Source organism: Physeter macrocephalus, unplaced genomic scaffold, assembly GCF_002837175.3.
Source record: "Physeter macrocephalus isolate SW-GA unplaced genomic scaffold, ASM283717v5 random_1384, whole genome shotgun sequence".
NCBI lineage: Eukaryota > Metazoa > Chordata > Mammalia > Artiodactyla > Physeteridae > Physeter > Physeter macrocephalus.
In genome coordinates, this window is record NW_021146261.1 from 1 (window position 1) to 12,711 (window position 12,711).

Here is a 12,711-nt window from a genome sequence, read left to right on the forward strand (position 1 = left end):
CTGATCGCCATCTCCACTTGAGGCGGCTCAGACCAAACACATGGAAAACAAACAAAATCTACCTTACCAGAAGGCTTTCTTTACAGAATCTCCTTCTTTCAGAAAACGGTGAACCCATTCTTCCAGTTGATCCAGTCCCAAATCTTGGCATCAACATTTAAGCCTCTTTCTTTTCACACGCCCCAACCAAGCCATCGGTAAATTTTATCAGCTCTACCTCCGGGCACATCCCAACCTCTTCCCACCTCCACGGCTGCCTCCTAGCCCAGAACCCCATCTCATGCCCGACTGTCACCATCCACGCCGTTCCCTCTACCTGGAAGCAAGAAAGCACAGAGGGTCCAAGGCAGGGAGAAGCAGGGAGGCATGTGGCCACGCTTTGGGGTCGGGCATTTAGGGTGCAGATCCTGGCGCCCCATCTTTGGTTTATAACTATCAAGTAATGGACTGTTATACAAATGGTGAATGTGCCGTAGTCTTCAAATTATTTCCACTTAGGGCAACAGTGGCTGCTACGAAAGTAGGATTCTCTGGTGGATTTCAGAGCCTTTTGATTTCAAAAGGCTTAACCCAGGAAAGCAATTAGGGTGTCTTATCCAAGAAGGGGGACGTTCTGGTGCTTTGCGTATAGGAGAGGCATGGATCCGTTTCAGGAAGTGGCTTCCCAGAGACTGAGCCTGGGACTAAGGGTTCCTCAGGGTAGAAGATTCCAGTGCCCATTCACACCTATGGCCTGGGAGGGGCTGGGACATGACATGGGTGATTGTGAGGATGGATGGGCTGTGGCCTGGGAGCAGCAGCAGGAGGCCCCAGGCTGTGAAGGAACCAGCACCTGGCAGTCAGCAGGTAACCAGAGCGACCCCAAGGACTAAAGGCTGGGCCTCACCCCTTCCCCAAGTCCAGGGCCTCCATTAGTGCTGGGGCCCTGAGCCCTCCTAAATGCTGGGGAGGGAACAAGCAAACGTGGCTGGCTTTAGACCTCTGGATCGGAGCCAAATTTCATTTGATTTAGGGAAGCAAAGAAATACAGCATTCTTTATCCCATGAGGGTCATATTGTAATTTACATTCATCACAACAGTTTCCTGGAAAACATCAGAATCTGACTCATGTTTCCTTTTTATTTTGAAATTTGGGATTACATGTTGTACCTCGAAAGGAGACCATACTTTGTTCAAAACGACCTTGGTTCTGACTGCCTAGTCCCAAAGAGACTTGATGGCCCTGGTGATTGTAATGTGACGAAAAAGGGGGTCACAGGACCTGAGCTCTTGTCTTAGGAGTGGATGAGAGCAAAAGAGCCCGAGGAAACTGGGAACAGCGTTCTTACACCCTGTACCTTGAAGGAGGGAATTCAGGTCTTATTTGGATCTATTTCCTACAGTTGGTGACCCAGCTGTAGGTCAGAGCCATCCGTGTTGTCACTTCCTGTGTGTCACTTCCTGCTTTCTATGGGGATTCAGACTTGGACCTATGGGTCTGATATCACATTTCCTCTAATCCAGCCAGAACCCAGTTAACAGAAGCTTTGTGGAGTGACGGTTCTAGAAAGAACTAAATATGGTCATGAAACAATTCACTTAATTATTTGGAAATAGTCTGGACATGAAATTAATTAGCTTACAGGTCATGCTTCTACTTGAGTGAATGTATTTTCTCCCTGCTTACCTGTCTGGGTTCAAATCCTGGGTCTTTTGCTCACTAGCTCTGTGACCCTGGGCAAATAATTTAACCTCTATGCACTTTGATTTCCTCCTTTGTAAAATGGGGTTAAAATGAGTATTTATCTCATTGGGTTCTCATGTATCTCTTTGCACCAAATTAGTAAGTAAAAGGTATTCCTGGAACATAGTAAGTGCCTAATAAATTGTAATCACTATTATTATTAGTCTTTCACCTGAGTAGGAGAGAGGAACATATTTTACTTTAGTAGTGACAGAATTCAGAGAAAGGGTTTGAGAAGAGCGATTTTAGAAAGAAATAATGCCATTTGCAGCAACACGGATGGGCCTAGAGATTATCATACTAAGTGAAGTAAGTCAGACAAAGACAAATATTATACAATGTCACTTATATGTGGACTCGAAAAAAATAATACAAACAAATCTATATACAAAACAGACTCACAGACATACAAAACAAACTTATGGTTATCAAAGGGAAGGGGGGAGACAAATTAGGAGTTGGGGGTTAACAGATACAAACTATGATACATAAAATAGATAAGCAACAAGGATTTACTGTATAGCACAGGGAACTATGTTCAATATCTTATAATAACCTATAATGGAAAATAATCTGAAAAAAATATAACTGAATCACTTTGCTAGACACCTGAAACTAATAAAATATTGTAAATCAACTATACTTCAAATTTTAAAAAGCTATTTTATCTTTAAATTTGTAATCCGTCTATTAACTAGAATAACTTCACTAAACACATTCTAGATTGTGACCATCAAGTAAGGACTGACAGAATATCATTTCGTTTTAAGAAGATTTTGTTTCTCTTCTTTATAGATTCAGATTTGTTTTTATAATTTAAAGAGTAGGTTAAAATTGCTTGTTTCATCATAAATAAATGATGAGCTTTCTGATCTAAATCCCTGACCTAAACAGGATGGCACATCCCAGCCCTCTTAGCTTCTGCAGGGCTAGATAGAGGCTAAAATGTGTGGTACCCCCTCCTTCCAATCAGAAGCGGCCCCTGTTGCTTGGGGTCTAGAGGTCAGCACAAAATAGAAAAGAAATATGTATGTGTAGGATTGTTCCTTAAACCCTGACTTTTCAATGTTGCTAGAAGATTCTCCTGTTGCTAGATCTCATCAATGGTGCAGTTTATTAGGTGTAACTGGTGAGGCTTAAAGGAATCAGAAGAGGATCACGGGGTGTACGCACATTACTGGTGAGAGCCTCTGCCTACACGGGAAGCACGTGGCAGCTGGGCTTCTTGTCACCATCTCGGTGGCCCGGAGGACCCGGTCAGGAGGAGGCATGAAGTCAGGGGAGCATCAAGCAACTTCCAGCCTTGCTGGATCCAGAGTCGCAGGGCTGAGGCCCGCCTGGCCTCCTGATCCTTGCCCGGGAGCCTCGCCTTCTACCTCCCAGATCCTGGGGCCAGAGTCTCACCAGGCCACGCCACGCCAGTAAGCCCAGCCACGTGTGGCTGACGCTCTGTGGCTCGCTTCCCTGCAGACAGTGACAGATGGAGCCCTGGTGGCCCTATTCTAAGACCCCTTGAGAATGCTGGGGCTTCACGTAACAGACCTCAGACTCAGCCCTTCCACACGGCAGGGTATTTCCTTCCGTGTTCACAGGCTCCCTGGGCTAACGGGGGAGGTGTGTGTGTGTGTGTGTGTGTGTGTGATTTAGATCACCGCCCCGAAAGCAACATCAGTGTCCTTAAAGAGGTCAGGGCTAAGGGGGGGTGTGTGTGTGTGTGTGTGTGTGTGTGCGTGCGTGCGTGTGATTTAGATCACCGCCCCGAAAGCAACATCAGTGTCCTTAAAGAGGTCAGGCCTCACCTGGCCCTCGCAGCAGTTCTTTCCAGCTAAAAGAGCAGTCAGCAGCCCTTGTACCTGCTCTGATGTCAGCTGCCATCATACTTCTGTTCCCAGAATAGAAGCCAGTGACATTCTGTGCTTGCGGTGAGCAGCCTTCCTAACTGGGCCTCTTGCCAATGCCTGGAAAGCCAAGGGAACAGGCGTGTTTCACTTTGCCTTTTTTTTTTCTTCTGACTTTTGCTGCCTTACTAGTGGGGGCCGACTGCTCACCGGTAGAAAATGACATTGTCCTTCTTTGGTGGTTTATGGCAATTATCTTTCTTTCAAGGAAGCCCTGTACTTCCTGCCTTGCCTCTGAGATCGAGCCAGGACAGGGCGACAGTTGTTGGTGATGTCGCTTAGGCATCTTTTGTATGAACATCAGCCCAGCCCTCCTCTGACTTTCCTGTCCTGTGTGGGCAGAGCCCGGAGGTGTGCCGACTATGGTTACCAGCATCTTAGCAGACAGAATAAGGGCCTGGAGACAGACACGGATATTGTCAGTTTCAGAGACAACCGCATCCAAAAGGTTTATTCCTGGCTTGCAAACAAACCCCGCTGACCAAACTCCCAAGTCGCTTTTTATTCAGCTGTCATTAAATCACCCACATAAATACATATAATAAATACAAAAACAGGAAGGATTTTTTTTTTTTTTTTTTTTTTTTTTTTTTGTCTTTGGTATGTAGAGCTTTTCTCCTCATCTTATTTCCCCGCCTTCCCTGCATCCTAAGCCCATTTCCTCAGGTTCACATTATCCCTTTGGACACCAAAGCAGCCCAGAAGTAAACTTGGTGCCCGGACCTTGAAGCGGTCGGCAGCCTGGGTCCCGGCGCCTCCTGGGGGCCTGGGGAGGGACAGGCCGTGGGGACTCACACATAGTCGTTCAGCCTGTACCCGTTGTGCGAGGCCGAGGTGGCCGAGGGGGGCCGATTGTCCTTGTAGGCGTCGGGCGGCCGGTAGGCGGGCGCGGTGGCCGTGCCGGCCCGGGGCTGCGCCTGGTAGGGCCTGGAGGGCGCCTCGTCCTGGCAGGACAGGCAGAGCAGCGTGCCGCCGATGAGCGACAGGGACGAGGAGATGAAGCCGAGGTACAGGGCCTGCCCGATCTCGAACTTCATGCCGCTGGGCAGCAGCGGGTTGTAGAAGTTCTGCACCACGTCGTTGGTGGTCCAGGACACGGCCACCATGCAGAGCAGGCCGGCCAGGAGGAAGAGCACGCCGCCCAGCACGGCGAACGTGGTCTTGGCGGGGGTGCCCTTGGCGCAGCGCGTGCACTTCATGCCGACCACGGCGCAGGCGCAGGCCACGCCCGACAGCAGGCAGGAGATGACCATGAGCGCGCGCGCCGCCTGCAGGTCGCGGGGCAGCGCCAGCAGCGAGCGGTAGATCTGGCACTGGTAGATGCCCGTGCTGTGCCACACGCACTCCATCCACAGCCCCTTCAGGTAGGACACGGCCGTCAGGATGTTGGTGCCCACGTGCGCCGTGCGGCGCCAGTGCGGCAGGATGGTGGTGATGAGCGTGCCCACCATGCCCAGGAAGCTGAGCAGGAAGCCCAGGAGCTGCACGGCGGCGCTGGCCATGACCTTGCTGGCGGTTGCCGCTCGCTCAGGCGCCCGCAGGAGTCCTAATGAAGCCGGGAGGCGGGGCGGGGGGAGAGGAAACGGGTTAAAGATTATCTCGATGCATTTATTTCTGCCACCGAAACGGCGATTTCCATAGGCGGTTGGTACCACGATTAACATGTTTTTAAAAAAAGTTTCCGAGACTTGATTGGGTGAACGAATAAGCGGCTCGCCTAAGACGCTTTCTCTGGAAGGCCAGAGCTAGAAGGGGTGAGAGCCGACACCTGGCTGGGCTGGGCTTTCCCAGGACCCCAGGGAAGGACACTCCAGAGACCCCACTTCTCTTAGTACTTACCGACCCCATGTGGGAAGTTTTGTCTTGTGTCTGCCCTCAAACCCTGCTGCATTTGAATCTCACTTCATTCTGTTTGATCAGTAATCACTAAGGTTGTTAAATCAACAAATGGACTGGCAAGTGTTAAGGCGTGTGCTGCTTAGGACTTAGAAAAGAGCTCAGACTGCCTGTCAGGATGAAACATTTTTCTGAAAGTGGGAGACTTCCCTATGTGCTCATAGGAGGGGGCTTGGCACCATAGGCGGGTCAGACGCTGCCTTCCAGAATCCCAGATGTGACCTTAGAGATTATCCACTGACGCCAGGGGAGAGGAATGACCAAGGTCATCAGCTCTTCGGTGCTGCAGCCAGGACCACAAACCAGGGACCCTCCCCTGCGGGCAGGGTACCTCCTCTCACACCACTCTGAAGAGGGGTGGGCTTATTACAAGACAGGCTGCTACTGAACATTGTAACCATGGCAAAATCTCAAACACTTCTTGGACCCAGCACGTATGTGGTATGTACTGCCAGGCGTATCGGGGATACTCGGGAAATATTGGGAGGAAGGAAGGAGAGAGTCAGGGAGTGGGGAAGGGAGGAGAGGAGGATGGAAGGGGGAGAGGAAGGAAGGGAAAAAGGGAGGGAGACCAGAACTGCCCTGGTGGACACCACGAGCTCCTCTCTCCTGCCAGGAGCAGAGTAAGGGGCAAAAGAAGAGAATCCCACCCTCTGAGTGACTCGGGGCCTCTCTGTCTTCAAAACAAGGGAGCTGGACTTCATGGCCCCAGAGTGTCTTCTGATTCTGAAGGGGGGAAAAGGGAAGCTTCTCTGCTGGTGCCAAGTCACTTCAGCGGCCCAAACTGGTGAGAGTCCGGAATGCAAAACCCGCTTCTTCCTTCCTTCTCAGAGCAGTGTTCTGCAGTTAAGCGCAGGAAAGCTGCAGGGAGCTAAAGTGGGCCGGGAGGGCGTCGCCCAATGCAGATTCTCCTGCGAGCTGCTTTTGGGGTGCCCCAGGCCCTCTTGGCTTTAATCCTGAGTCCGCTGTAAAGAAATCTCCCACTGAATCACGATGAGGGATTTGGTTAGTAACGGGTGATGCTTCCATTGGAGGCACTGGAGATGATCTTTAGATCTGTCCTCTTAACAGACAAACGAGATAACGGTGAGACAGCATGGTGCTGGACAGGACATCCGTGGTCTGGGGGGGGACGGGGTCGGGGGTTTTGCTGACTTTAAAAGTGACTGTTTGCTCAGGACCCTGCGTTCTTCACTCACACCTCGAGCCGATTGGCCACATGCGTCTTCCTAAGGCTTTCCTTAGGAAGCCTTCTACCCTCCATACAGCAGGCGGTCATTGCAGGGGCTGGGCTTGCGGGGGCAGGGTAGCGGGGGCAGACCCCACAGTCCCTGCTGCCCAGGGAGGGGCACCTGTCCTGCGGTCACCGCCGGGCAGGCGGCGGGGCCCACAGAGGGTGCCGCCACCCACCTCCCGGATGCGCTGGGCACCCGAGCAGAGCTGACACCGAAAGCGCCAATTTACTGGGCCTGAGTGATGCTCGGCCCTGGGCCGAGCGCTCACACACGCCTCCCAGTTTACTCCCCACAGTTACCCAGTGAAGCAGCAGCTGTTACCTCCCCTGTTTTCCACGTGGGGAGACTGGGTGCAGGGGTGAAAGTTCTTTTTCTGGCCTGGCTAGTATTTTCCCCGGTTTAATCCTTCCTTTCTGAACGCAGTAGGACCGAAGTTAGCGTGAGGGCCTAGGGGTGGTGTCCTCGGTGTATCCTGGGGGAGTTGACCCTCCCCCCCGAATCTGTCCTTTTACAGTGGTTCAGGTGGCCAGGGTGAGGGACTTTCAGTGCTGAAATTGGGACAGTCCCAGGCAAACCAGGACGGTCGGTTCCTCCAGGGAGCCTGGAGCTGCGGATTCCTCCAGATGGCCTCTGAGATCCTTTCAGTAACGCCTGAAGGCCACCTCCAGCCTGGTGGCCCCGCTGTCTGGCCCGGGCCAGGGCCTTCAGAGGCTCCTCATAGCTCTTGCTTGTCAAGGTCAATCATTAAGCCCGCTGAGCCTAAAGAATGTGGCGTAAAGGCTAAGCCTGCTGACCCCATTAGTCTAGGGAAGTGGACCAGAAGTTTATTGGTTGTCTAAATATTTATGGAGAGCAACGACTGCTAATTTTAGAAACCATTAGGTTGCTATATTTAAACTTGTGCTTGAAGGATTTGCTAATTTAAGAAGTGAGTGTTGATGAGCCCCCAACTCCCAGCCCCCAGCCCCCCACCCTTTTCCCCCTAGTGACCAGCAGCTGCTACTGGTGTTAGGTCATAATTCAACTTCCCAGCAACCACTTTTCACTTGGGGGCCGTTCGATGGAAAAACAACCTCAAGCGAATGAATCTCCTTGGAAACCACATAAAACTCATCGCCGATGCTTCGGAAGGAACTTGCCCAAGCATGGCCTCCAGGAGGGCAGCGAGGAGGGTGCAGCTGGCCTGCAGTTGGCTTCGTCCACGGGCTGCCCTTTTCCTGCAGACGTGCGTGTGCTCGTGGAAACATTTGCTAGAGAGATGTGCGTCCAAGACAAATATGGTTCTAAGAAGCAGGTTCCAAAAAAGACCTCGGCAGGCTGGGTGGCTGGGGCTGCGTGTAACAAGACGACGCATTGCAGGAACGGACATCGGGCCTCGCGTCTGGGTTCACAGAGCCCCCAAAGCACGCTCCTGGGTGGGCAGTACGTGGCTGTCACACCTGTGAACAGGATTTAGGGCCGTCCTTCCCAGTGACTGCTTCTCAGGACGCCGCGCTAGCAGGAAGTGTCGTGGAAGACAGAAATGCCAGCTAGGTGGGAGAAGAGCGGGTCACTAACTGTAGGACTTCTCATCGCTGGTAATATGCAAACACAATTGGGAATCTCCCAGAAAAGTCTCGCGTGTGGCATCTCCTAAGCTTAGTTGACTGGACACATCCCGCCCCGACTTTGCCAAAGGACCGCTTAAAGTCGAATCACTTTGGCGAGTGGACTTAGAGGATGGACGTCTGTTGCAAGGTTAATGGAGCAATGATGAGGTAGGGTTGATTTAAAAAAAAAAAAAAATCATTTTGATTTGGGGGAGGGTTGAATGAGCACAAATACCACGGCCGGCAAGATGCTCTGGTGCGTCCGCAGTCGAGGCTCAGCAAACCCCAGGGCTGTAAACGAACGTGAAATCTGTGAAGGGCAGCTGGGAAAAGCACCAGGGCTGCTGTCGCCCCCTCACACTGGATCTGGTTTTATGAGCACCAGATCTGAAAGGTGAGGGGTTTTTGTTTGTTTGTTTGTTTGTTTGTTTGCGGCACGCGGGCCTCTCGCTGCTCTGGCCTCTCCCGTTGCGGAGCACAGGCTCCGGACGCGCAGGCCCAGCGGCCACGGCTCACGGGCCCAGGCGCTCCGCGGCACGTGGGGATCCTCCCGGACCGGGGCACGAACCCGCGTCCCCTGCATCGGCAGGCGGACTCTCAACCGCTGCGCCACCAGGGAAGCCCCGTGAGCTACATGTTTTTAAAGGAAGGAATTCAAAACAAACAAAACAAAACAAAACAAAGAAAACGAGGCAGGAACCCAGAGCACGCGGTGGATTTTCTTCCAGCCTGCCTGGACCCCAGCTGTGTCAACTTTGGAGCTTTGCCTCTGAATTAGGCATCATTGCAACAGCAGTGGCCGGTGGGGAGAGCCTCACGGGATGAGGGACAGATGAGTTGCTTGCCCGGCCCCTGCTCCTGCTTCTCTACTGCCCCGTGTCCCTCGGCCCCTACGAGGAAGAGCCCTGCCATGGACTCGGGCGTCCTTTGTCTTTTCCGCGCACACTGCTGAAGGGAATGTCAGCCCCGGGGCAGGAGCAGGTTGCACCTTGAGAGACAGGGCCCCAGCCAGGTGTGTGGAAGGTTCTATACCCGCAACCACCTGGGCAGAAGAGTTGGATGATTTGGCCTCCCGAACCTCATTTCAGCTTCTGACCAGCCTGCAGTCGGAGTGGATTTAGAGCCGGTTGGGAATGGGCCATCCCATGTACGGCTGCCCCACGGCCTCCTGACACGTGTTGGCTCCACCGTGGAGACAGCTTGGACTTTGTTTCCTAGAGCTTTATCGGAAAGATGAAGAGCTGCCTTTTAAGGAAGATGGTCATTGGACTTTGAAAGAATGCAGGGTTACCTCAACTTTGATGTTCAGCAATTGAAGAAAATGTCTGGTTCAAAAAATTGTAATGCTGAGAGGGATAGATTGGGAGTTTGGGATTGACATGTATACACTGCTATATTTTAAAAAGATGACCAACAAGGGTCTACTGTCTAGCACTGGGAACTCTGCTCAATACTCTGTAATAATCTAAATGGGAAAAGAATTTGAAAAAGAATAGATACATGTATATGTATAACTGAATCACTTTGCTGTACACCTGAAACTAACACAATATTTGACACGTGTTGGCTCCACCGTGGAGACAGCTTGGACTTTGTTTCCTAGAGCTTTATCGGAAAGATGAAGAGCTGCCTTTTAAGGAAGATGGTCATTGGACTTTGAAAGAATGCAGGGTTACCTCAACTTTGATGTTCAGCAATTGAAGAAAATGTCTGGTTCAAAAAATTGTAATGCTGAGAGGGATAGATTGGGAGTTTGGGATTGACATGTATACACTGCTATATTTTAAAAAGATGACCAACAAGGGTCTACTGTCTAGCACTGGGAACTCTGCTCAATACTCTGTAATAATCTAAATGGGAAAAGAATTTGAAAAAGAATAGATACATGTATATGTATAACTGAATCACTTTGCTGTACACCTGAAACTAACACAATATTATTAATCAACTCTACTCCAATACAAAATTAAAAAATTAACCAAAACCTGTAATGTCCTCCTTGTCACCTCAGTATATCAGTAGTTCAGATACTTCATACATGCTAGACCTTGGGAACTAAGGATAAACTCAAGGGAGATTTGGATTCATCCAAATGAGCTACATTAGCAACACTACCCAAGAGGAGAGAAGAAAAAAGGACCTTTATGCTCTATCAGTATAAGATAACTCCAGCCAGTAATTCCTAAATGACATGTTGGATGCTTGTTTCCTTCATAGTGTACAAAGTGAGTGGATCTCTTTCCTAGAAGCTTAGGTATACTCCAGAGGTGCTATTTTAGTACATCTTTTTATGCAAATATATAAGAATTATGACAAAGTGATCAAGTAATACCTTGGAAAAACCATTTCATATTCATTGAGGATGGGCTGGACTGTGGGTTTTTTGGCTCTAAAAATGAAGTTTCCTTCATTATTATTCCAAGCTTTCTGTAACTTTCTTTGGGTTATTTTTCAGACTGGCAGGCATCTGTATTTTAAATTTATGAGGACTTCTATGCCATCTACACACGGTGTGGAAAAACCACAGTCTTTCCATAAGAGGCAGAGACCGAATAACTATATAATTAACTTATTACTGCCATGAGAGTTGGGGCTTGCTAATATTATTTGGGAAAACCAAAGTGAGATATCTTGTACAAATCATATAGAAACGACAATTTATAGGTTAAAACTTCCCCTCTATTCCGGATGAGTAAAGAAAAATCTATTTTTCATAACAAGAGCTGGTTTGGGGAAAAGCCTGTGTTAATACTGTATGAAAATCATGGTATGTGGTTAAGTGCTTGCAGAGGCCATTTTCAACTCAACGAGATTGAACAAACTACTGATTTAGTGAAAACTACAAGCTTAAGTTACCACGACCATAAAAATTCTAAACCATTTCCCAGGAGGCATTATCTCTCTAATTTCAACTCACCAGAATTTCATTAGAATCCATTAAAAATGCAGTAGATCAACATGTTAAAATGAAGAGATTGAATTTCATTGAATAAAAAACCCTGGTGCCTTTGCATACGTGTTTTTTCTGACAAGATAGTTGTGTAGATTTGCTATGTTGTTTTCATTTTCAGGGGACAGGTGACTAAAAATCTGCTGTGCAAGAAAAATATTAGAAAAGCAAAAAACACCCCATAGGTTGTAGGGTTTTTTTCAAAAGTGTTAAATGATGATTAGATGACTAATAGTTAAAGTGTTCTCTAGGAAGGCTTTATATAAGGGATGCAATGGGTTGAATTGTGTCTCTCCAAAAATGTATGTTGAGATCATAACCCCTAATGCCTCAGAAAGTGACCTTATTATTTGGAAATAGGGTCACTGCAGAGGTAATTTTTAGTTAAGATGAGGGCATACTGGAGTAGGGTATATCGTTAAACCGTTAAGACTGGTGTGTTTATGAGAAGACGGCTATGTGAAGACAAAGACATAGGGAAGACACCATATGAAGATGGAGGCGGAGATTGGAGTGCTGCTGCTACAGGCCAAGGAGTGCCAAGGAGGACCAGCAGCCACCAGAAGCTAGGAGAGAAGCCTGGAACAGATCCTTCCTCACTGCCCTCAGAAGGAACCAACCCTGCCGACCCCTTGATTTTGGACTTCTGGCCCCTAGAACTGTGAGAGAATACATTTCTATTGTTTTAAGCCACCTAGTTTGTGGTGCTTTGCTATGGCAGCCCTAGTAAACCAATGCAGGGGATCACTGAATGGTGGCCTAGGGGAGTACAGAAAAAAAACACTCATGTCTGAACATGAGAAGTGGGTTCCCTTCCAGAGCAGGCACTGAGCATGGTGTGATGGCTTCACATCTGCCACAGAAAACAGCAAGGCATTGGTCAGCTTCATGTCTGAAAGCGTGGAGGGTAGAATCCAGGGAGAGGGAGAGAACACAGGGAAAGAGGAATTTGGAAGGCCTTCTGTAGCTGTAAAAACTCAAGAGCGAGTGCCAACTATAGTAAGTAACCCATACGGTGATCAGATGACTCAGCTTCTCCAGATTGGAAAAGTGTATGAATCCACCGATCCCCCAAAGTTTGAGGGGCTCAGTTCTCCACTTTGTATGTAATTGGCTGGGCTGCATCCAGAGACATGGCAGACCTTTTCAGGCTGGATGTCTGGTTTTCTTAAATCAACATGTTTTGGTTTCACAGACCATAAAAACCCAAATTTGGGGTGCCGGCAGGTTTGGATAAGGCAACTCAGATGGTTGCCCAGGCTTTCCCTTGGAAATCCAGTAGAGCTCAGTGGGACCTCCCTTTAGGACTTACATCAAAACAGAAATGAAGTAAGTAACAGGACATTGTCTCAGCTGGGCTGGAGACCCCCATGAATAAGATAACTATTTGACGGATTTTGTAAGCCTGTGAAAATGATT

At 49.1% G+C, this 12,711-nt stretch overlaps 1 protein-coding gene across 1 annotated transcript; it reads right to left on the minus strand.

Annotated features, from left to right (window-relative positions):
• Window positions 1–4,327: 4,327 nt before the first annotated feature.
• CLDN14 (claudin 14) lies at window positions 4,328–5,238 on the minus strand. The gene has a single exon (XM_007125382.2). It carries the CDS (start codon window positions 5,122–5,124, stop codon window positions 4,414–4,416), a length of 711 nt encoding a protein of 236 aa, XP_007125444.2. The 5' UTR covers window positions 5,125–5,238; the 3' UTR covers window positions 4,328–4,413.
• Window positions 5,239–12,711: the final 7,473 nt, after the last annotated feature.

Excerpts from the sequence above, each read along its gene's own strand:
- CLDN14 (XM_007125382.2), bottom strand. The coding sequence starts at position 5,124 with ATGGCCAGCGCCGCCGTGCAGCTCCTGGGCTTCCTGCTCAGCTTCCTG.